We start from the raw sequence: 24069 nt of genomic DNA on the forward strand, positions 1-24069 counted from the left end.
ATCCACCTATTAGCAGGCATTACTCTGGCATTTGATCAATAAATTTGATTACCAAGAAAACCATCTAAATGTTGTGCTCGATGCTATAGTAATTGTTAGGTATGTCAAAAATAGTGTAAACCTTAAAATACACATTATGCTCCTTCAATTTTGTAGGACATTATCCAAATTTGTGAGGAGAATCCATCCTTTGAGAATCTTGTATAGGAAATGAGATTAGTCTAGTGACAGTACTTGCCTAGGAAATCGCAAATGGCGTACTATAATCTAAGCCTGCAATTTCTTTTCCTTTTTCTTCCCGTTTTGGAAACGTTTAACAAATTCCTAAAGTCAATAATTGAACGTTGCATTATCACATTGTCACATTTGGAACACAACTAACGCAGGACTTTGAAATGTCGGTCAAAATGGCTCTTAAATACACAACTGCCTTAAACCATTTGACACGTTAATTTGAGCGGATATTTAGTAGTAATATTTAAGTTCAAACTTGGATAGATTTGGTGTTCAAAACCTAATTGTTCATACTGTGCCACACTATTTGGTGAAATGATTTGAACAATTTGAATGATTGGATTTTTGAGCATCTGATCTATCTAAACTTAAGCCAATATTTAATCATTGTAGTGGGCATTTAATGTGATTTAACATCCTAAGTACCATTTCCATACATACTTTGTTTTATATATTGAAGACTTTGTATCATATAAAGTCGTTGATAACTCTTTTAACTTTAGTCCCTAAAATGCTTATTGATTAGTCATTAGTGATGTTCCCAATAATAGATTCATGTCCTATTTAACTTAATTTTTTATGTTAGAGGGGCCCAACTTGATAGACTTGATTACACGAGAATTTAGAAAGGATGTGTTACACTGTGCTAAACTGGTTGGAAGGGTTTCTCGTGTTTATTGTAAGTTAACAGGTTAAATGGGTCGTATCTTGTGAACACATGGAAAATCAAGTCTTGTTTAGTCTTTTTGACAACACATACAATAATGGTACAATATGACACCCTAAATTCTACTTGACTACCCTAATTAGATATTGATGCTTCACAACTCCCTAATGCCTACCCTAAATTCTACTTGACTTTAGAGGCAGCGACTATTGATTGTCAAAAGCTGCGGTCGGTTTGTAGTACAAATGCCATGGTGATTGCCTTCGCAAAGTCTTTACTTGATAATTGTATTATTAAAAAAGAATTAACAAAGGTTAGAAAGGAAAAAAAAATCACATTTTTCTTGATGATTAATCATGCTTATTTTTATTACTACTTAACATTAAAAGGAATTATTTTTTGTCCTTTTATACTTCATTTTTGTGATGGTCAATTTTGTTTCTCAAATATGTGGTCTTCGATCAATCAAATCCTTGGAGGACCTGAAATGGTCCATTCTGCCTAATAAATGCCTGAGGAATTTTGGAAGGGTTTCTTGGGTCGTATCTTGTGAACACATGAACAATGTAGTCATGAGACAAATAACACGTGCTGGTTGTATTTGGTTCATTCTTTTTCAACTTGACTTTAGAGGCAGTGACCTTTGACTGGTTTGTTTGTAATGTAAATGCCACGGTGATTGACTTTGAAGTGTGAATTCATTAAATGTGTTTGAAAAAAAGAATTCACAACGGGAAGGAGAAATTGACTGCTTTTATCTGTATTAAAATTGGCAAACTATCTATCAGGTCAAGAGTATATAAGGGTCCAATTAACGGCAAAGTATTAAGTTTCGACTTTTATGCGTATACAGAAAAAGAAAAAGAATGGCAAAAAAAATTAATTAATTAAAAAGAAGACTTTTGAAGTCTTGTCCATAAAGGGGGGATCCGTCATGTCTCATTTTGTAGTTCATGCAAATAAACAAAGTAACCAATATGTCCAGCCTCACCTGAGCTAGACCAAAAGAAATCATGCTTCCAAATTTCATTACAGAGGTTTTCGTTTTTATGTTTATTTTAGTGCTGCATACACCAGCCCCATCATTTCCTCCCAAAGTTTGTGCATCAGATTTTGCTGAAGAGGCCGCTTCACTCTTCAAATGGAAATCCAATTTTGCAAACAAGGATAGTTCCCTCTTCATTTCGTGGAATGTACCGCCAACCAAAGCCAATAATTCTTCCAGCCCCTGCACTTGGGCTGGTGTTTCATGCAATGTTGATGGAAGTGTCAACAGATTGAACCTCACAAATTCCAGTGTCAACTCTACACTCTATGACTTCCCATTTTCATCCTTGCCAAATCTTGAATATGTTGATCTGTCGATGAATGAGCTTTTTGGCAGCATACCAGCCCAGATTGGCAATCTCTCCAAGCTCATTTATCTCGATTTCTCGTTCAATCAGCTGTCACGAGAAATCCCACCCGAAATTGGGTTGTTACGAAATCTTCAAGTCCTCCATCTGAGACAAAATCACTTGTCTGGTCCAATTCCTGAGGAATTAAGCCATTTAGTCTATCTTACTGAGGTTGATTTGAATACCAATAATATCAATGGCACAATTCCATCTTCCTTGGCAAATTTGGTTAACTTGACATACTTGTCTTTGTATGGAAACCTATTATCTGGTTCCATTCCTCCAGAAATAGGAAACTTATCCAATCTTGTCACTGCTTTTTTGAGCTCTAACCTTCTAACACGTTCAATTCCACCTGATCTAGGTAACCTCAATAAGTTGGAGACCTTGTTCCTTTTCCAAAACAATCTGTCCGGTTCCATTCCAGTTGAGTTAGGGCAGTTGAAATCACTTCAAATTTTGAGCTTGTTCGGAAATAATCTCATTGGCACAATTCCAACATCACTGGGTAATCTGACAAATTTGACTGTCCTCCATCTCTATGATAACCAACTCTCAGGCTCAATTCCCCAAGAGTTGGGCAACCTAGAGCTACTTACAGATTTGGAACTAGACAGGAATGAACTGAGGGGTTCTATTCCTAAATCATTTGGTGATCTGAGCAACCTGGAATCTCTGTTTCTGCGTGAAAACCAACTTTCTGATTCCATTCCAGAGGAACTTGGGAAGTTGGCAAAGTTGGCTGTGATGGAAATGGATACAAATCAATTCTCTGGTCATCTACCGGAACATCTTTGCCAAAATAGAACACTTCAAAACTTCACGGTAAGCAACAACAGGCTGACCGGTCCAATCCCGATAAGCTTGAAAAATTGCTCGAGTTTATTTAGAGCTCGATTTCAGGGAAACCAGCTGACTGGGAACCTGTCAGAGATGTTTGGTATCTACCCCAACTTGAATTTCATGGATCTTAGCAACAATGAATTCTATGGCGGAATTTCTGGCAACTGGGGTAGATGCCCAAACTTGGCAGCACTTTTTCTCGCCGACAATCACCTCACAGGTCGGATCCCTTCAGAGCTGGGAAATGTATCTCAACTTCATGTACTTGATTTGTCTTCCAATGACTTTACTGGGGAAATTCCAAAGCAAGTTATGATGCTGGCTTCTATGCTCAAACTAAATCTACAAAATAACCAACTTTTTGGCAATATACCTGAAGAAGTAGGTCAGCTCAAAAATCTGCTTTATCTTGACCTGTCAGGAAATTTCTTGCATGGATCTATCCCAGAAAATTTTGGAGATTTCCAGCAATTGTTTTACCTGAATTTGAGCAACAACAACTTGAGTCAACAGATTCCACCTCAGATGGGTGAGTTAACTCGACTTTCTATCTTGGATCTGAGTCATAATTACATCACAGGAGAAATACCATCTGAGTTCGGAAGTTTACAGAGTCTAGAGATATTGGATCTTTCCCATAATTACCTCTCGGGTTTCCTTCCAAAGGCTTTGGCAGAGCTGCCTGGTTCTTTGCATATTAACATATCTTTCAATAACTTTGAGGGTCCAATTCCTTACGGCAAAGCCTTTAAAAATATCACCATAGAAGAACTGAGGGGAAACAAAGGTTTGTGTGGCAATATTACTGGTTTACAAGTATGTGAAAGTCCTCGATTGAGTAGAAAGCATGTAAAGGGTAAGGGGTTCAAACTTGTTCTTGTAATTGTGCTCCCTCTTCTAGGATCACTCTTACTTCTTTGTGCATTCTTTGGAGCTCTTAAAGTTTGTCGACAAAGAAAAAGAAAGACCACAGAGAATGTCGAGGATGCTGATTTGTTTTCCATAACCACCTATGATGGCAAAGCAATGTACCGAGAAATTATAAAAGCAACAGAAGAGTTTAGCCAAATATTCTGCATCGGGGAGGGAGGTTTTGGAAGTGTGTACAAAACAGTTCTTCCACCTTCTAACTTAGTAGCTGTAAAGAGACTTCATCTGTTGCCCGAGAAGGTCTACTTCGACAGTTTCTTGAACGAGATAAGAGCCTTGACAAACATCAAGCATAGAAACATTGTGAAACTCTATGGGTTCTGCTCAACTTCCAAACACTCCTTGTTGGTCTATGAGTACCTTGAGCGAGGTAGCTTGGCCAAAATTTTTAGCGTGGATGAAGAAGCCAAGGAACTAGACTGGGAAAAGAGGGTGAACATCATCAAAGGCGTGGCTCATGCCCTATCTTACATGCATCATGATTGCACGCCTTCAATAGTTCATCGGGACATATCAAGTAACAATGTTTTGCTTGATTCAGAATATGAGGCTCGTCTTTCAGACTTCGGCACTGCTAAATTTCTCAGGAAGGACTCATCCAATTGGACTACTCTTGCTGGCACAATTGGATATGTAGCACCAGGTAATTCGCAAGTGTTATAATTTCTCTCTGTTTTCAGGTATTTAAGTGATAACATGATAACATGATTTTCCTTGCAGAGCTTGCCTATACAATGAGAGTCACTGAAAAATGTGATGTCTATAGCTTTGGAATCTTGACATTGGAAACAATCAAAGGGACGCACCCTGGTGACATAGTTGCCAATCTAATGTCTTCAACACCTGGAAACATAGAACTCAAGGACTTGTTGGATCAGAGACTTCCGCATCCCACGGAAGAAACTGAAAAGATTCTGATATCCACCATCAAACTAGCAAAGGCGTGTTTACATGTGAATCCAGAATCTAGGCCTACTATGCATATGATTTCTAGTTTGTTATCTGTTGGTGCACCATGTCGCCAACAAGTAGGCAAGTATTAGGTAACAAATAGCCCCAGTAAGGATTTTCTTTTTTTTTTTTGGTAACAAATAAATTAAGGTGTAATTTCATTTTACCTTAAATCTTGCCTCCCTTTCACTCAATATCTCATGTTTATTACTTTGTCGGTGATGGGACGGTGAGCAAAGCAGATGAGCACTTTAATTGCTAGCCCAGTAGACTCTTGTACATTTTTGGGTGCTATTCAAGTATTTTTCCTAATCATTCTAGCAGTATAAAACGTCACGTTTACCATTGAAAAATCAAGTCTCTATAATATACGTTTTACATAAGCACTTTTTTCCCTAATCACTTCAATTCATCACATGAATTGCCAAACATAAAAGATATTCAACATCATGTTTACCTTTCTAAAATCAAATCTCTACAATATAACGTTTTATATCTGAGAGCCAAATTGTGCCCAACTAAAAATTACCTAAGCCAAGATTCAGAACATGTTATTGCAACATTATTCTAGTCAAATAATTATTCTTTGTCTATTACTCTTGTTCTTTTTTGTAATTTTATCCAAGATACTATTGTTAATTAAATAAAACAAATCGCCCCAGTGAGTTAAACTAAGTCATGATCAACCAGGTATCAGTGGTTCATGGATTTATCCCAAACAGACTCGGCAATCAGCACAGAAAAGCCCAAATTCTAACATCATTGTATAAGTCGTCTTTAGATTTAGACCCAAACAAACATAGATGAACCCAAAAAAATTCGGACCACTTCTCAATTTGTGCGTGTGATCCTTGCACAAGGGCCGTGCTAAGCGTCTTTGAATGGTTTCAATTAGGAGTGCAAACGAATCGAGCCGCTCGCGAGCGGGTCTCGATTCAAGCTCGACTTGAACTCGATCAATATCGAGCTCGAGCTGGTCGAGTCAAAGTCAAATTCGAACTCGATTTCAAAATATTAAACTTGTTAGCCTGCGAGCCGGGAGCTCGAATATATATATATATATATATTTTTTTTTTATATATTTTTTTTATTTTAATAGTAAAATTACATAAATATCCTTAATATTTTATAATTTATTAAGAAAAAAATATTATTTTATTTATTTTTTAAAAAATAAAATAATTATTTTTATTTTTTCGAGCTCGAGCTTCAAAATTGTCAGCTCGTCGAGCTCGAGCTCGAGTTCGAATTCGATAAAATTAAGTCAAAACTCGACTCGATTAGGCCAAAACTCGACTTGACTCGGCTCGTTTACAGTCCTAGTTCCAATTTTATCAAATGTCCACTGAAGGCTGGGATGTCAATTGGGCTTCTTTAGTTGAGTTTTAGCAATTTCAAACTCAAATCACAAATTATACGGATTTTTGGGTTTTGGGTTATTGGGTTTTGGATTCATGTTAAAAGATTCAAACTTAATTCACACTATTATATGAGTTTCGGGGCCAAATTGGGATAGGCCCAAGCTCATAATTAAATACCTAATTTATATTATATAATTTATAATTATGAATTAATATAAATTTATAATTATAAATTTTATATATAAATGATCAATATTTTATATCTTAATGTGTATAATTATAAATTATAGATATTATTATATATTTATATATATATAATTATAGTCATATATGGGCAGGGTTTTAATCAAGTTTGAGCCTTGTTTGGCACTGCTAAATTTCTGCAGAGGGACTCGTCCAATTGGACTCCTCTTGCTGGCACATTAGTCAATATAAACAACCACTAACATGTTTTGCTTGATTTAGAATACGTGGCTTGGTTCAGACTTTGGCACTGCTAAATTTCTGCAGAAGGACTCATCCAATTGGACTCCTCTTGCTGGCACATTGGGATATATTGCACCAGGTAATTAACAGGATTATAATTTCTCTCTATTTTCAGGTATTAAGTGTACAGGTTTCGCGGATAACATGATTTTCCATGCAGAATTTGCCTACACAATCAGAGTTACTGAAAAATGTGACGTTTATATCTTTGGGGTCCTGACATTGAAAATAATCAAGGGGAAGCACCCTGGGGAATTAGTTGGCCATCTGATGTCTTCAACAGCTGGAGACAGAGAATTGAAAGACTTGTTGGACCAGAGACTTTCGCATCCCTCACAAGAAATTGAAAAGATTCTGGTATTCGTCCTCAAAAAAGCAGTGGCATGTTTACATGTGAATCCAGAATCTTGGCCAACTATGCATCTAATTTCTAGTTTGTTAAAATTGTAATTCTTAAAAAGGTTCCAAACCTATAAAATTGTATTCTTAAGAAGTTCCAAACCTATTATAGGTATTTTATAAATAAATACCCCCCACTGGCCAACACATTAATGATTTTTTTAGTTCTATTTTATTTTTGTTTTAACAAATGAATCAAGGAACTTACGGTCCCTGTTATTTCGGGGAAGGGTTGGATTGGATGGTACGGAAGTAGGGAGTATAAGCAAAAGGTCTCGGGTTCGAGTTCTCCCGCTTACACTAAAAAAAGACGGTCCCTGTTATGTCATTTGGCCTTGAATCTTGCCTCCTTTTTACTCAATATATCATGTTTCTTACATTGCCTGTGATAGGACAGTGAACAGAGCAGATGGGCATTTTATTTGCTAGCTAACTCTTGTACTTTTTAATATTTTTATGGGTGCTATTCGAGTATTCTTCTTTATCATTCTAGCTGTATAAAAACATCACGTTTGGCTTTGAAAAATCAAGTCTCTATAATATAATTTTTACATAATCGCTTCAATTCATTACATGAATTGCCAAACATAAAAGATAGTGTACAACATCACATTTACCTTTGTAAAATCAAATCTGTATAATAAAATGTTTGCATAAGCAAGTTTTGCATCTGAGAACCAAATTGACCCTATTTAAAAATTACACAAAGTCATGCTTCAGAACATTTTTTTGCAACAGTATTTGAAATAAACAATTATTCTTTTGTCTATTATTCTTTTTCTTTTTGGGAAATTTATCTAAAATAGTATTGTCAATCAAATGAAAAAAAAAAATCGCCCCATGAGTTAAACAAGGCATCAGATGCATGCATATTTAGCCCAAATAGAAATGGACCCTAATCAACAAAAAAAAAAAAAAAATGCACAAAATGAGTTTGTGAACTATCTACCGGCCATGTTTAAATGTAGATGAAATACATTTAGACCCAAATCAGCATAGAAAAGCCCAAAACAATTTGAACAACTTTTCGATTTGTGAGGTCATTCCTGCACTGGGCCTTGCTAATCTTCTCTGTATAGTGCCAATTTCATTGGGTGTCACTAAAGCCTGTAGGCCGATCCATTTTGGCGTTCGCAACTAATGCGGTAACTGAGAAGCAATAGGAAGGATTTTAAGCGTCAATATTGTCATCAAACCTGGCCCAAAGCATTAAACATTTAACTATTGGATACATATGCTTTTTGCCTATTTTACATCCACAAAGTAAAACTCAACTTCATCCGAATTTATTCATCAGATCTAGTCTACTATTAAGCTAAAATACGAGAAGAATTGATCTCAAGAGAAAAATAATATTCATTGGCTAAATAAAAGTTCCTATTTTTTTTAATGGTTTTACTAATTTAAAAAATAGGGAGAAAGAAGGGGAATTTCAGGTCACGATCTCTATCATATATGTATATGTCATGTTTGTAACTACAATGAAAAAAATTCTGTATTTTGCAAATTTCAAGAAATACTCATGCTTTTTAACTCTAATGATAAAGTTTGTGTATATGTCATGCTATAAATTTATACATATAAAATCCAAGAGAGGATGAAACGTAAACATACTTTTATGCCTCATACATAAGGATAATAGTTAAAATTGACATTAAAAAGCATAACTTTTATTCATAATTCATAATAAATTCACCAATAACTTTTATTCCATAACTTACAAAGTTGCTCATACTTAAAAAAGAAGAAGTTGTTCCACCGTCCACATACACATTTATATGCACTATTTCGCTCAACTCATATTTTGGTGTCGAATTTTTAATCATATAATTTTAAAAAAATATATTTGATAAACGCATGTAGAATAACTAATATTATGATGGTTCTGTATTTTACTAACTTTGTCTCTCACAAACGAACGCAAATGTACAAACATATAAGATAAAGTCAAAGTACAAGGAACACCAAGTATAACAGAAAGTATTGCTGCCAGTATGTAAATCAGATTGCAAAATAGCACATTATACTTTCTGTTTTGAACCTTGTTCATTTTAAGCACTTTCTCGAGTATCTGTTCTATGAAAAGGTCAGTTCGCCTAAAACAAGAAAAGGCACATAAATTTCAGGTGGCTGGGACAGTGATTAGCTCCAAGCTTAGCAACTGTTGTGGATGATATTGTTCAATTAAGACTTTTGTTTCATATGTGCTCCTTTTATTTAGTTCAAAATGATAAGAATCAACTAAGCTCCAAACTTAGCACCTATGCGTTAGGCATCATCTTTGATGACGAACTTTCGTTTTCTTAGTGGTATTAGTACCGCTTGTAAAGCTATATCAAGCCTTTGCTCGCACTTGTACATCTTTTGACAAGAAATACAAGCATTTATCGTTTCGGAAAAAAAAAAAAAGGGACAGTGATTAGCTAGGCATATGCCTTACTTGTCTATAGGCTGAATATGGATTTGCAGAAAGTAGATTCATCACGAAGCCAGTGAGAAGATTGAGAGGAGAAGAAGGACCTCATTGGGACTCAGAAACTTTAATTGATGATAGTATAAAGTTCCTAAGGAAACTGTTGGAGGAATTCTGGTGAATTAGAAACAGTACAAGACATATACTAATTGCTTAGCTAGATTCTCATCAAATAGGGACTAATGAGTGAATGGATTCGTAGCCTCTAATGATTTAATTGACTAAAGACCACATATTTGGCAAACAAATTTTACCATCAAAATCTATAGGGATAAAAATATGATTCCTTTTTAATGTAAAGTAGTAATAATAGTAAGCATGATTAATCATCAAGCAAAATGTAATTTACCCCTTGCAGATGGTCAGGTCAATTGCTACTTTTGTATCTTTCAGACGACCCGCTGAGTGGAAGACTCAGAAGTCTATTCTTGTCTGGTTTCTCTGTAACTTCTTCATTGGAAATTACGGTAGCTCAAATTGACTGAATTCTTGTATTGTCAAATCCATACAACTTAGAGACAAAGGCGAAGAAGGCTTTTAATTTCTAGCCATAGGCGTACAGATTATTTAAAACAAGCTCTTCTAAGCCATCTTGAGGGTAAAAAAATCATGAGTTCTTTGGCAGTTGAAAAGAATATTTTCAGTTTCATTTTGGTCCTACTTTTGTGCTTGTTATTTTCTCTTCTTCAAGAAAATGGTGGTGCTTGTGCTTCATCTGATGAAGCTGCTGCACTTTTCCATTGGAAAACCAGCTTTCAAACCCAAAACACCTCCCTGCTAACTTCATGGAACCTTCAGCCGATGAATCACAAGAATGCTTCTGGGCTTCCACAGCAATGCACTTGGTTTGGCATTACATGCATAAATGGAAGTACCAACAGATTGAACCTCACAAATGCAAGTGTTAAGGGTACACTCTACAACTTCCCATTCTCATCCCTCCCAAATCTTGAATATCTTGATCTAAGCTGCAATGAACTTTTTGGAACCATGCCCCCTCAGCTAGGTAACCTTTCCAAGCTTATTTATCTGAATTTGTCAGCTAATCAATTTTCACAAGAAATCCCACCTGAAATAGGCCATTTAACCAATCTTCTGGTCCTCCACTTAAGGGAAAATCAGTTAAATGGCTCAATTCCTGCTTCTTTGGGAAATTTGAAAAATCTGAGTTATTTGTCTCTCTATAACAATTCACTTTCAGGTGTCATTCCTCCTGAAATAGGAAATATCTCTAAGCTACTTTATTTAAGAATGAGCATCAATAATTTATCAGGTCCCATTCCCCCAGAGATAGGGAAGTTGGCATCCCTTCAGAGTTTGGGTTTGTCCAAAACTAACCTTACAGGTTCAATCCCAAAAGCGTTAGGTAATTTGACTAACTTGACTATTCTTTATCTCTTTGGGAATAAACTTTCTGGTTCAATTCCTAGGGAATTGGGGAATTTGAAGTCTATTATGACCATGGAATTGCAGAAAAATCAACTTACTGGTTCAATTCCCACTTCTTTTGGGAATTTGAGTAAATTGAAAACTCTGTTTCTGAACCACAATCGACTTACTGGTTCCATCCCACAAGAACTTGGGAAATTGACAAAGTTGGTTGTCATGGCAATGGACCATAATCAGTTCTCTGGTCATTTGCCACAAAATCTCTGCCCAAATGGAACACTTGCGTACTTCGCTGTACACAACAACTTGCTTACCGGTCAGATCCCAAGAAACTTGAAAAACTGCTCAAGTTTAGTCAGGGCTCGTTTCAGTGGGAACCAGCTCACAGGAAACTTATCAGAAATGTTCGGCATATATCCACACTTGCACTTCATGGATCTTAGTAACAACAGTTTCTATGGTGAACTTGCTAGCAGCTGGGGAAGGTGTACAAACCTGACTACTCTATTGATTGCCAAGAACAAAATTACAGGTTCCATACCGCCAGAATTTGGAAATTTGACTCTGCTGCATGTACTTGATCTTTCATCAAATAACTTATCTGGTGAGATTCCAATCGAGTTGGGAAATTTAATTTTTATGCTAAAGCTCGATTTACATGAAAACCTGTTTCATGGTGGTGTGCCCCAAGTATTAGGATTGCTGACAAAACTGCTTTACCTTGACCTGTCTATTAACTCCTTGAATGGTCCCTTACCAGGAAATTTGGGATATTTTCAGGAATTGTATCTATTGAATTTCAGTTACAACAATTTAAGCCAAAAGATTCCTATCCAGATAGGTAGGTTAACTCAGGTTTGTTTGTTGGATCTGAGTCATAATTCCTTCAGAGGAGAAATACCGTCTGAATTTGGAAATTTGCAGAATCTAGAAGCTTTGAATCTCTCCCATAATAGCCTCTCAGGTTTGATTCCCAAGAACATTGCCCAACTGCCTGGCCTATTGAAAATTGATGTATCTTTCAACAACCTCGAGGGGCCTGTTCCATATGGGAAAGCTTTTCAAAATGTCACCATACAACAGTTGCAGGGGAACAGAGATTTGTGTGGCAATATTACAGGGTTGCAACCTTGTGGAAGCTTGTCTGAAAAACCTGTCAGGAAAAAAGGCCATAAACTAATTCTCCTAATTGTGCTTCCTGTTTTGGGAGCAGTGCTGCTTAGTTATGTAGTCGCAGGAGTTATCATTTCATCTGCACGTAGAAAAAGATGCAGAAGAGCCAAAGACGGAAATGTGAAAGATGATGATCTGTTTTCCAGATGCATTTTTGATGGCAAGGCAATGTACAGAGAAATCTTAGAAGCCACAGAAGCCTTCAATTCATTTTTTTGCATTGGGGAAGGAGGTTATGGACGTGTATACAGGGCAGAACTTGAGTCCAAAAAGATAGTAGCTGTAAAGAGACTTCATCACTTGTCTGAGACAGCAGACCGTAAAGCTTTCTTGAATGAAGTAAATGCTTTGACAGAAATCAAGCATCGAAATATTGTGAAACTTTATGGTTTCTGCTCAACTGCTCAACACTCCATTTTGGTTTATGAGTACCTTGAAAGAGGAAGCTTGGCCAAAGTATTTCACATCGATGAAGAAGCTAAGAAACTGGATTGGAAAAAGAGGGTGAATATCATCAAAGGCGTAGCTCATGCGCTGTCTTACATGCATCATGATTGTTCACCACCAGTAGTTCATCGAGACATCACAAGCAACAATATTTTGCTTGATTGTGACTATGAGGCTCATGTTTCAGATTTTGGCACTGCTAAGCTTCTCAAAAAAGACTCAGCGAATTGGAGTGCTCTTGCAGGCACATATGGATATGTTGCACCAGGTAAACAAGGTTTAATTCCTCCCCGTTTTTGGTATTACTTCGAGTAACTAAAACCGTCATCACAGGCCATCATAAATTGATATTCCTTGCAGAGTTTGCCTACACAATGAAAGTAACTGAAAAGTGTGATGTATATAGCTTCGGAGTCCTGATCATGGAAGTGTTTAAAGGGAAACACCCTCGTGATTTAATCCCTCGTCTACAGTCTTCAGCACCTGGAGATATAGAGCTGGAAGACTTGTTGGACCAAAGACTTCAGTATCCTGCTCAAAAGATTCTAGAGATTATGACGTCCATCATCAGAATTGCTAGGTCATGTTTACATGTTGATCCACAATCCAGACCAACTATGCACTTCATTTCCAGGTCGTTATCAGTTGCTACACCATTTCCAGGTGATCTTGGTAAATAAACAAGGCCATTGAATTAAATAATTGACAATTTATAGAATTTGGTCGATGCTCTTTTCTTTTGGTTGTTATATATCTTCCCTTCCTTCGAACTCACAATCAAATACTTCTTCTTTCTGCATTAGACAAGTAAGCAGTACCTGCAAGAGATTGAGATGATGAACAATGCAGAAGATTTGTAAGGCCTGGTAACATATGATCACATGCATTTCCCATGAAATTCAGCATACGTTTTTCAGTCAGTTTGGAGGCATTTGTTTTATCCTCCTTCCATGATCAGTACTTTACAATTGTAAGACAGAAATTGAGAATGTTTTGAGTCATTATGGGGAGGTATTAAGCAGTTTGCTACAGTGATGCGCGTGTACGAGTATCAATCAAAGGGTGTAGTCCGCTAAAGATTTCTGCAAGTTCAAAGGTCACATAATTTGTATATTATGTTTTAGAAAAGATTCGTATCGAATCAGTGGTTGTACATATGATTTTATTGTTAATGTCTACTTGCATTGTCGAGTTCATATCCATCGCGGTAACAGGCAAATGCAATACCTGCTCCAATAAAGAATTACTATCAATTATATAAGGCTTATTAAACTAGTGCAGTATTGGGTGGTACGGGGGAGGGAGTGTAAGCAAGAGGTCTCGAGTTCGAGTCCTCCCACTTACACTAAAAAAAAAAAAAAAAAACTAGTGCAGTATTTTTAAATAATTTGGTTTCGGAGACATGAAATAGTTGGCCCTCATGAAGGTTTGCCAATTATTCTTAGTGGACCGAACCATTCCGATCATCTCCTATTCTTTTTTTTTTTTTTCAATTCCAATATATTTCTTTCATTGTATGGCTAAAACTTTCTAGTTTTAATTGCAAAGCCAAATGGTAGTTATATTCGATAAAAGAATAAAGCTATCAAAGGAGGGCTCTTGAAATTCTCCCTACTATTAGATTCATGATTCGAATCTCGAGTTTGACAGTTGAAAGTGGGAAGAACTATGGACAAAGGGGTGGAAGGTAAAAGAAGAAAAAAAAAAGAATAAAACTCTTAGTGAATTGGGAAAAGAAATTTAGAATATTCAAATTATTTGACACTCTTCACGAGGCATCTAATGGTACGTCTTTGTTTATCCTTGTTCACATATCAATGTCCCATATAAATTATTTACAAGATTGGAAAAGTACCCAATTGCACAATGTGGTTCCTATCAGTAGAATTGGGAACTTTCGTAGATATTGATACCCCTCAAATATAAGAAACTCCATGGAAGAACATTGACAAATAAAGCATCCAAAACCTCAATTGAGTAAATATATCATCAACATTATAATCTTATAATAAAAAAAAATGTAATCAGCTAACGATAATATATGTGTACACACGAGTTTCATTAGTTTTAATGATGTTGATGTGTTAGTTAAAAATTGTAGAAATCTTATAAGGACAATTGAATTAGCTAAGTTATTAGCCTAAAAAAAAATCCAATTATCTAGCTAGGTTAGCTCACCAAGATGCCAGATTCTTTCCACCAATTATTTCATGGCAAGAACTTAAGACCGGGATGGAAAGTCAAGCCATCGTAACATATAGTAATATTACAGGACACATTCATTTTAAATTTGTCAATAATGCTTTGATTCTTGAGACTTGCTGATCTAATTGCTCTGGCATGAAAATTCTTGAATTCAAGACACCAAAGAGAAAAACAGGTAGTAGGAGATTCTCACTCTTAATCCTCTAAAGCAGAGAGAAAAACAGTTTAAAAATGAAAGGCTACAAACCAGAATAAATGACTATAAATGATTAGAAACAATACTTTTTTTCTTTTGGGTTAACGACAATGCAAGAGCATGAATCTTTTTTGCCAAAGCAATTTTAATCTTAAAGTAAAAATAATTAAAGCCCGTCCTAGTCAAATCCCACTGGTCTCAACAAATTCATCAGTGGAAGCTCAGCCACTGAACTCAAGATATGTTTATTAGGTAACAATTGTTACTTTGCTGTTTGTAACTTGCAAGTAACTACACTTATTCGATTTTCTTTTTGTTATACAACCCCATCACGTTTAACATCCCAAATGATTCTTACGTATTGATATCCATGGGAAAAAGAGATATGTTTTATGTTCCAATGAAGAATCGATTGCTGCGCTGTCCCTATTCTTTCAGAGCACCTTACTATTCCCAAGCAAACTGAGTAGGTTTATAGTGCTACTTTACTTGTGTTGGTAATTTTGAGTGTGTTGGCGGATAATTTATAAATAACACTTTTTCAGACGTATTGCTGATACTAAATAGCAGTAATAAAAATTGGGATAATTTTAGAAACCTCCCTTGAGGTTGTTATCAATTTCATTTAGCTTCTTTAAATTTTTAAAAATTACACATACCTCCCTTATCATTTAAAATGATAATACTACCCTTAAATATTTTAATGAAATTCTCTTGTTTGGTATGCTTATACTTAGAATGTCTTTTAAAATTAATTTTTTTTTATTTTTTCTTCTTATTTATTTTTTTTATTTTTTGCCAATAAAATTGAAGAAATATTACTATTCCCTTTAGTTTCTATTATAACCAAATGTCGAATTAGTGATCTTTTTATGAGTTAACTTATATATAATGCAATGTTTTTACTGATCTTTTTTTTCCTATTTTTTGGTATTAAAATTAACAATAAATAAAAAAGAAATAGCCCAAAACCACTATTAAATTATGATAATCCCACTATTCAAAAAATTCATAAACTCTAAATGAATTATTTCAATATTTTCTTTTCTATCTTATAAATTTAAATTCATAATAAAATACCATCTAAGGTATCCTATCATAGTGATAAAATTATTATTAGAGTTAATCTTATATACATTGAAAGTGTATACACTGTTAATGTATAGAAAATTAATTCTTATTATTATAGTTGTTTATCAAATAGTATGTATGGATATGAAAATTTTGGCACATTTTCTTTATAATTATACTAGATAATCTTATAATTGTATAGAAAAATAAATTAAAACTCATTACACAAGGGTATTTTTGGGTATTCATTTTAAAATTTGACCAAATCAATATTATTTTAAGGTTTTGTAACTAAAACTATCAAATCAAGAGAGGTAGGTGTAATTTTTCAAATCTCAGAAGAGTTTAGTGAAATTGTCAGAAACCTCAAAGGAGGTATCTGAAATTATTCCTAAAAAATTAGTATTCAATTTTCTCCTATAAGTGATCTATCATTTTATAAACATGCACTTACTTACTCGTGATATTGACCAAAATTAAAACCATTCAAAAACATTATCTTTTCTACCACTGAAAGAAGATAAGGTTACTTTAGTTTAAAGGCTGGCGCGTGACACTAGTGGCCCCGAAATCCTTTTTTTTTTTTTCCACTTAGGGGTGTCCCAGTCCTTTTTTTTTACCCGAAATCCTTTTCAGTACCAAAATTTTCAACAATTACAATATATTTCCACGCTAGTGGCCCCGAAACCCTTTTCAGTGCCAAAATTTTCAACAATTACAATGTTTCCCCACTAACAATTACAATATTTCCACGCTAGTGGCCCCGAAACCCTTTTCAGTGTGCTAACAATTGTAAATTGTTGCAAACTGGATTCATAAGTCAATTACGCATGGGAATCAAGTGGATGCTTATAAGTCATATCTACAAGTTGGTGTTATTGTCCAACAAAAAAGAGTCAAAGTCGTTAGCCATCAAGCCAAATTACATAAGCATTATTTCAACAAAGTACTGTACAAGTCTATGGTCTATAATGCTGATGTTTTATGTGCTAAGCACAAAATCTGAGATCACAGCATTTTCCTGGGGTTTGTTTATTTAAACCCGCTCAAGAAACTTTGCCTTAACTGCATAGGATTAAAGGCATGGAATCCACGGATGAACATCAAGCCCTGGCAGTGGAAGAATTGGCTATTAAAGCCAATAGCCCTCCTACAAGTTACATCGTCAAAGACTCTGAAAGCACCATTTCTACCACCCTTCCAATATTGGAGATTCCAACTATTGATACCACTCTTCTGAGCTCTTCTTCATTTGAGGCTGCAGGCGAACTGAGGAGATTGCGGACTGCTCTAAGGTCGTGTGGTTATTTTCAGGTTTATTCAAAACTTCAGCCCTCGACAAGTTGATTCTTAGTCAATACCATGTGCTTCCCCTCCACTCTAATAGTTAATTAATGTCTCATTTCTTACTCAAACGGTTTTTCGTGTGTTTTTGGTATTATAAGGGTGTATTTTAAAAGTTTTGGAGAGTTTTTTTTTTTTGAGGTTATTGTAGTTACAGTTGTTAAAAAATTTGTAGGAGAAAAACTTAACAAAAAATTCATTTGCCAAATAGGGATGTCATTGATTGAAATACTTATTTTACATTTATTTAGATATATGGGCTACTCACTTTGCATAACATCATAGAATATGTGCAAACTAGAGCAGGATTAAATGGATATTATATGAAATCATAGGGAATTAATTTGGATATTATAATATCATCACGCACATTTTTAGATGTCTGAGTCGATTGTATAATTGAGGGGCTTTCTGTCCATTTTTCACTTCACATAAAATTATAAGGAAATTATGTGGATATTTTGAAATATTAAGGGAGTCATACGGTAACATGAAATTATTAGTAATGACCCTATTCATCAAGATACTATATGGTAGAAGAAAGAAAACAACACTAAGGAAAACTATGTAGAATCATTTATCCAAAGAATCGTAACATTCACTAAATCTATTAGGACTATTGATCCCCAAACCAATTTGTTCTTCTATATTTACCAATTCATTTACAAAAGTAGTGCTTGGTATTTCAGGCAATTAACCATGGAATGAGTGCTTCATTTCTGGATGAAGTGCTTGAAGTCACTGGAAAATTTTTCAAACTTCCATTGGATGAGAAAAGGACATATTCCAGGGATGAAAACGGGATTGACGGCTATGGGAATGATGTAATCTATTCAGATCGTCAAACCCTTGATTGGAATGATCGGCTGTATCTTCATGTGCTCCCGGAGAGTATCAGAAAATGCGAAAAATGGCCTCGCCTTCCTCAAAATTTTAGGTAAACCTGCCACATCTCACCATAGAATTACAATTTTTACTTGCCATAGTCTATGCTGCAAAAGGATTTCAGTGTAAATCACCGGTTTTTACTGTGGCTAGGACCTAATCTAGAGTTGGCAAAAAAGCCCAAAATCCAACAAATCGCCCAACCCATTCATTAATTTTAAAGGATGGATTGGGCCAATTGGGTTATGGGTTTTGTTGGGTTGGGTAAGAACAACCCAACTTATTCATTAGACGGGTTGGATTTTTATTTGGGTATCTAATACCCAACTTGTTTAAAAGTAATTAAAAATAATAAATACAATATTCAATACATATATGCCCAACTATTTGTATTTGGACATGTGTTAATAATTCATTGATTAATTTGTATTCAAAATTCTCATATATATATATATATATATATATATATATATATATATATATTTCAATCAATTTTTTTAATTTTTATTTAAAAGAAAAAAGAAATTTAAAATAAAAACTCATGCTTATTTACTTTTATAACAGTAGTTAAACTTATTCAACTTCTATAACAATTTATTATGCCTTTTAAGAGTATGTTGTTTTCCTCCCTTTTTTTTCTTTTGTTTTGTGGTTGTTTTCAAGTTGCTATTTGCTTTTGTTTGTTAATATTTCGTGTACGTAAATAGAGTTTTAAATGTGTTCTAATTGCATTCCTTTTTAATATTTCGTGATTGCTTTTGTTTGTTAATATTTCGTGTACGTATAATATTGTACAAATTTCTTTTTAACATTTCAGCATTATATAATTTCAGATCCTTCAAATTTACAAATAAAAGCTTACTTTGTATCAGCCTAATTTTTCGCTAATTCAAAATAATGCGATCCCGATGTGGTAAAAATGTCAGAATAGTTCATGAATTCTCCTCTCATAAACAGGATTTCAACTAAACTTACGACGCACATCATTTTACTCCCTAATTCTAACAACAAACAAACAGTTTGGCTAATGGAATTAATAGATATTCCTATAATCAAGAGAACTTTTAGGTGTTACATTTTTTTAGAGAATTACAATTACTTTAAGAAAGTTTTTTCAAAGGAGGAGTGTAATAATTGTAATTGTGCATATTCACATGTTAAATTATGATATAATATGAGCCTATTAACAACATCGTTAGAAATATCATATTCATAAGTAATCGGGCATTCAACAAAGAGTTGCTTATTAAGATACAAAACAACCAAGCATAGTCTCACACAATCTCAAATATAAATTCCCTATATAACATGTCTTATTTATTAAGAGTAGATGCACAGCACAAATCAAAGTTTTTTAAGGGACACAAAAATTGATAATGGATCAATGGAAGAAATTATTGAAAAGATTAAGGTGGTGTTTTGTGGGGAGGGGGGTGGGGGGCGCTATGCTCTTCGTTAAATGTACAATTTATTATCTAAAATTCACAATACAAGCAATATAAAATATTATTCTATTTATGTTATGTTTCCAAGGAACTTAAGAAGTGAGTGTGTGTTTGTGTGTATGAAAATACATTTATGTATGTGAAAATGTATTTATATGTGTGAAAAAAAATCTTTTTTGTGTATTAAAATGTATGTGAAAAAATTTATGTATTAAAATGTATTAATTAATATGTTGGGTCATGAGTTTGAGATAACCCAATATGATCCAACCCAAAATCAACCCAATCTAAAGTTGGATGGATTGGGTATAACCCATTTAAGTGAAAACCCAATATTAACCCGTCCAAAACCCGTCCAACCCGCCCAATTGCCAGCTAATCTGTTGAAAGTTGAAACCCCCCCCCCCCCCTCCCTCTCTCCCCCAAAAAAAAATCCCCCACAAAAAAGACCGATTTAATTAGTCATCACTCCGCCAACTTTGACTAAGGTTTTTACTAATCCATGCAGAATAGACAACCAAAATAGAGGGAGTGAGTCCACTACAAAATTTCAAACACTATCATTCACCTCTTAAAATGAAGAAAGTTTAGAGAAGGAAATTCAAGCGTTGTGTACCCTGCCGTAGAACAGAATAAAAGAACTCTTAACATAATACATATTGCTCCTATACACAGGGAATTATTATTAAGTAGATGTCCTAAGTGTCCGATCCCATCTTTCAGTCATACTTTGATTTAACACATATGAGCCATAAAATTACGAATTTGGCCCACCAGCAACCTATATGCTCGGACAATTAACGTAATTGGACTGGAACTAATTGCGTCAAGAACACTTAAAAATGTGTCCGATTTATCAGTACACCAGTGCAAACTAGGAAATAAGCTTGTATGCATACACATTTTATCTACTTAATTGTAGTAGCAGCTTCCAAATTGGATTTATCCAGCTACAGTTAGTGATTTCAAGGTGTTAAATGAAAGAAAAAATGGGCTAGCTTATTACCTGTTAGGCCCTTAAAAGATAGGACAAAAATATACAAGTTGCAAAAAAAAAAAAAAAATTGTAGATGTAATACTTTTTAGGTTGATTTCTTGAAAATGTAATACTTCTTTCTTGACTTGCCAGAGAAATCTTACTTGAATTCACAGAAAGATTGAGGGTGATGAATGAAATCATTGTTAAGGCCATGGAAAAGTCACTTGACTTGGGAGAAAATTGTTTTCTTGATCAATTTGGAAAGAACCCAATTTCTCTTACGAGGTTTAACTTCTACCCTCCATGTCCGTGGCCCGATCGCATACTTGCTGTCAAGCCACATGGAGATGCATCAGGAACCACTTATCTCTTGCAAGACAAAGAAGTGGAAGGCCTTCAAGTCCTGAAAGATGACCATTGGTATCGAGTTCCACTTACTCCGGATGCCATTGTCTTCAATTGTGGTGATCAACTTGAGGTAATTAAAGATTCTGAGATCAGTATTTAGTTTTTCCAATTCTTAACGAATGAAAATATATGAATTAAGACTAGATAATTACCAATTTTCTGGTCACCTAATCATTTGGGGCATGTATCAATATGGTCTTTCAAGAAACTTTTTATTTTTAATTTTTTTCTCTTTTGAATTACTTTAGTTCCCTCCTCGAGCACAATTTGGTGCCTCAAGTTTTTCAAAACCACCAATTGCTGAACCATTTTGTTGAATTAATTAAGTTGAGAATGCTTCACAAATCTTGTAATCAATTTGGTGGATTCTTCTCAAAGTCACTTCAATTGGTATAAATTAATTCACATAATGCTATATTAAAATGGTTTTGCTGGAAAGACGAGGACCATGCCAATGCCCGTCAACTCAACAAGACCTACAATGGCAGTATTGTTGAACTGCGTCCGTACAAACAACTCAAAGCAGAACTATTCTTTGTGTTCATGATTTCTCTCCAATATCTACCTTGTATATAAAAAGAAAGAGAGGTTACTGTAGCAATTTCTTTTTTTTTTTTTTCAAGTGTATAGTCTCTTATTTTGACAAGTGTCAGTTTTTATTTGTAGTTGAATTTTTGTTTCATTATTTTTTTTGGTTAGTCAAAAATCATAAATATCTCTCCTTTCAATTCTTCTTTTCTTTATCTTTCTGCCTCTGCTTTTAACCTTCATCTTCCTCTTTTTTCTTCATCTTTCTTTTTACCCCTTCAAATTTTTTCTTTATAATTAATTATGCTAAGATTATTTTCTTGCAATTTTTTTAGATGATTATTGTTGACGATGGAGAGGTGTCGCAGCAATCAACTGATTTATACTGTCACTTCATATTCCATCAATTTAACTCTTTTGCTTTTTCTTTTCATTTTTCCTTCATCCTGATTTTTCTCTGCCTTTCCTCGTTCCGCTCAATCGATGAATTTTTTCTTTTTTCCTCTATAATTAATTGAATGTATGTTTTTCTTGCATAGGAATGGATATTTCTTTTATTCCATTATTCAAAAATCATGATTCATGACTCATGATCATCCTTTTTTAGGAGAAACATAGACAATAGACCTTTTGCCTCTACTATCCCTATTGTCCGGTATATTCCATTTTATTTTTATTCCTATTCTTCCCTCGTTTCACGCTGCCAAATATGGACTTAACTTTTTTTTTATTAACTGTTATTTTAACTTTTTTTATTAACTGTACTTTATTTAGCCTTTATCATTTTTCTTTTTTTGCCTCATTATTCTGTTACATTGGTGTATTTATTTATTTTGGCTTGATCTTCTTGATATTCATTAAACCTTCCATTATTTTGGTTCTGCAAATCGATTTTCTTTTTGTGCGGTTTGTCTTAAATCTAAATGCAAAATTTATTTTTTGCAATTCTAATGTTTTAGTTCCTTTTTAATGCATAATTGGATCTTGCACTTCTTTTACTAATTCTTTGGTACTATATTTTGTACTCTTTTTATGCATTGAAAAGCCTTCCATTCAACTTTCTTGCAAGTTTTATTGTGAATTTGTAGGATAGAAGTTTTTACATGATGGTGTTTTGTTTGAAAAAGAAATAGTGGTGAAATTTTATGCATTTGTAACTATAATAGCATGATACTTGAGTTTTATGAATCATATATCATTCATGTTAATATTGAACCGGTTTTGCATTTTTCATGTGTTTGGTTTTTGAATTCTTTTCTGTTGTTTGTCCATATAATACAGTATATATCTCTATTGCATCACAATAAGCAAGTTAGAGCAAACTTTTGGAACATTCCACTAAAGAAAAACTTTTTTAGGCTCATTTTTTGACAATTATAATTTTTTTTATTTGAAAGCAAATTATAGTGTAATGAATTTTAGCCATAATTTTATAGATGGGTCTTGACTGTGCTTGTACAGTCTGGTTCCTTCTAGTGTATATATATCTTTCTTAACTTTTAGTTGGGTTTTTATGTCTGATACATGCAGATAATGACAAATGGGATATTCAAGAGCCCAATACATAGAGTAGTAACAAACAAGGAAAAGGAGAGGAGAAGTGTGGCTTTGTTCTTTTCTCCTGAGCTTACAAGTGAAATTAAACCAGCAGAGGGTCTAATTGATGATAAACACCCAAAGTTGTACAAAAGTGTCATAGATTATACACGGAACTATTTTGAGCACCTCCAAAATGGAAGAAGACCAATTGATGCTCTAAAAATATGATTATGTTATCATTTGACATGAAGAATAAATATTTGGTAAGTCGTTGGCTCCTTGTTAATTACCTTTGATTCATGCGCATTGACTACTTACAAAAGAAAAAGAAATAAAATTTGTAGCACTGGGTTAAAATTTAAGGTTTTGAATTTATACTGGTTCTGACAATCTTAGGTTTGTTTCTAACAAACACTATAGCATCTCAAAGAAAAAATTTCTCTTATATAGTATATAAAAGATAAAATTAGAACATACAAATTAGCCCTGTACACTTTCTGGATGTCAAAATATTTTCTAGATACTTTGTAATCATGTTTGTTTTGGTGAAACAAATTATTGCAACGATATATTTATTGTAAAAAAAAGTTTCAAAAAACCTGTACGAACCTTCTCATTGACCACATATTTCAATGTACAAAAAGTTTATTTTGTGCAAAATTCACTCTAAAGTTGATAACGACATGCCATAAAGAATTTCAATGGCGTCCATGGGTACT

General features: G+C 34.2%; 3 protein-coding genes and 2 non-coding genes across 6 annotated transcripts; 3 read left to right on the forward strand and 2 right to left on the reverse strand.

The window, feature by feature from the left end:
- The first annotated feature begins 2014 nt into the window (after positions 1-2014).
- On the forward strand, positions 2015-5288 carry LOC113737807 (uncharacterized). The gene is made up of 2 exons (XM_027264978.2): positions 2015-4714; positions 4792-5288. The coding sequence occupies exons 1-2, from the start codon at positions 2266-2268 to the stop codon at positions 5112-5114; spliced, it is 2772 nt and encodes a 923-aa protein (XP_027120779.1). The 5' UTR covers positions 2015-2265; the 3' UTR covers positions 5115-5288.
- Positions 5289-5835: 547 nt separating this feature from the next.
- On the reverse strand, positions 5836-5943 carry LOC113738294 (U6 spliceosomal RNA). The gene has a single exon (XR_003460080.1). It is a non-coding gene; the product is annotated as a U6 spliceosomal RNA (small nuclear RNA).
- Positions 5944-8277: 2334 nt separating this feature from the next.
- On the reverse strand, positions 8278-8383 carry LOC113738296 (U6 spliceosomal RNA). Its single transcript, XR_003460082.1, has one exon. It is a non-coding gene; the product is annotated as a U6 spliceosomal RNA (small nuclear RNA).
- A 1936-nt stretch (positions 8384-10319) lies between these two features.
- On the forward strand, positions 10320-13946 carry LOC113737820 (uncharacterized). 2 transcript variants are annotated; one of them, XM_027264989.2, is made up of 3 exons: positions 10320-13018; positions 13111-13422; positions 13554-13946. In XM_027264989.2, the coding sequence occupies exons 1-3, from the start codon at positions 10351-10353 to the stop codon at positions 13559-13561; spliced, it is 2988 nt and encodes a 995-aa protein (XP_027120790.2). In that variant the 5' UTR covers positions 10320-10350; the 3' UTR covers positions 13562-13946. The 2 variants fall into 2 exon arrangements, with proteins under 2 accessions (XP_027120790.2, XP_027120791.2); XM_027264990.2 differs by having other exon boundaries at positions 10321-13018; positions 13111-13413.
- Positions 13947-17131: 3185 nt separating this feature from the next.
- On the forward strand, positions 17132-23636 carry LOC113737296 (protein LATERAL BRANCHING OXIDOREDUCTASE 1-like). The gene is made up of 4 exons (XM_027264547.2): positions 17132-17536; positions 18256-18503; positions 21026-21353; positions 23342-23636. Exons 1-4 carry the CDS (start codon positions 17306-17308, stop codon positions 23576-23578), a joined length of 1044 nt encoding a protein of 347 aa, XP_027120348.1. The 5' UTR covers positions 17132-17305; the 3' UTR covers positions 23579-23636.
- Positions 23637-24069: the final 433 nt, after the last annotated feature.

The sequence above is a fragment of the Coffea arabica genome, chromosome 3e, assembly GCF_036785885.1.
Source record: "Coffea arabica cultivar ET-39 chromosome 3e, Coffea Arabica ET-39 HiFi, whole genome shotgun sequence".
Taxonomy (NCBI): Eukaryota; Viridiplantae; Streptophyta; class Magnoliopsida; order Gentianales; family Rubiaceae; genus Coffea; species Coffea arabica.

Excerpts from the sequence above, each read along its gene's own strand:
- LOC113737807 (XM_027264978.2), top strand. The coding sequence starts at position 2,266 with ATGAATGAGCTTTTTGGCAGCATACCAGCCCAGATTGGCAATCTCTCC. Across the intron at positions 4,715-4,791 it reads AATTGGATATGTAGCACCAG|AGCTTGCCTATACAATGAGA; the intron begins GTAATTCGCAAG and ends TTTTCCTTGCAG.
- LOC113737296 (XM_027264547.2), top strand. The coding sequence starts at position 17,306 with ATGGAATCCACGGATGAACATCAAGCCCTGGCAGTGGAAGAATTGGCT. Across the intron at positions 18,504-21,025 it reads CGCCTTCCTCAAAATTTTAG|AGAAATCTTACTTGAATTCA; the intron begins GTAAACCTGCCA and ends TTGACTTGCCAG. Across the intron at positions 21,354-23,341 it reads ATTGTGGTGATCAACTTGAG|ATAATGACAAATGGGATATT; the intron begins GTAATTAAAGAT and ends TGATACATGCAG.
- LOC113737820 (XM_027264989.2), top strand. The coding sequence starts at position 10,351 with ATGAGTTCTTTGGCAGTTGAAAAGAATATTTTCAGTTTCATTTTGGTC. Across the intron at positions 13,019-13,110 it reads ATATGGATATGTTGCACCAG|AGTTTGCCTACACAATGAAA; the intron begins GTAAACAAGGTT and ends TATTCCTTGCAG.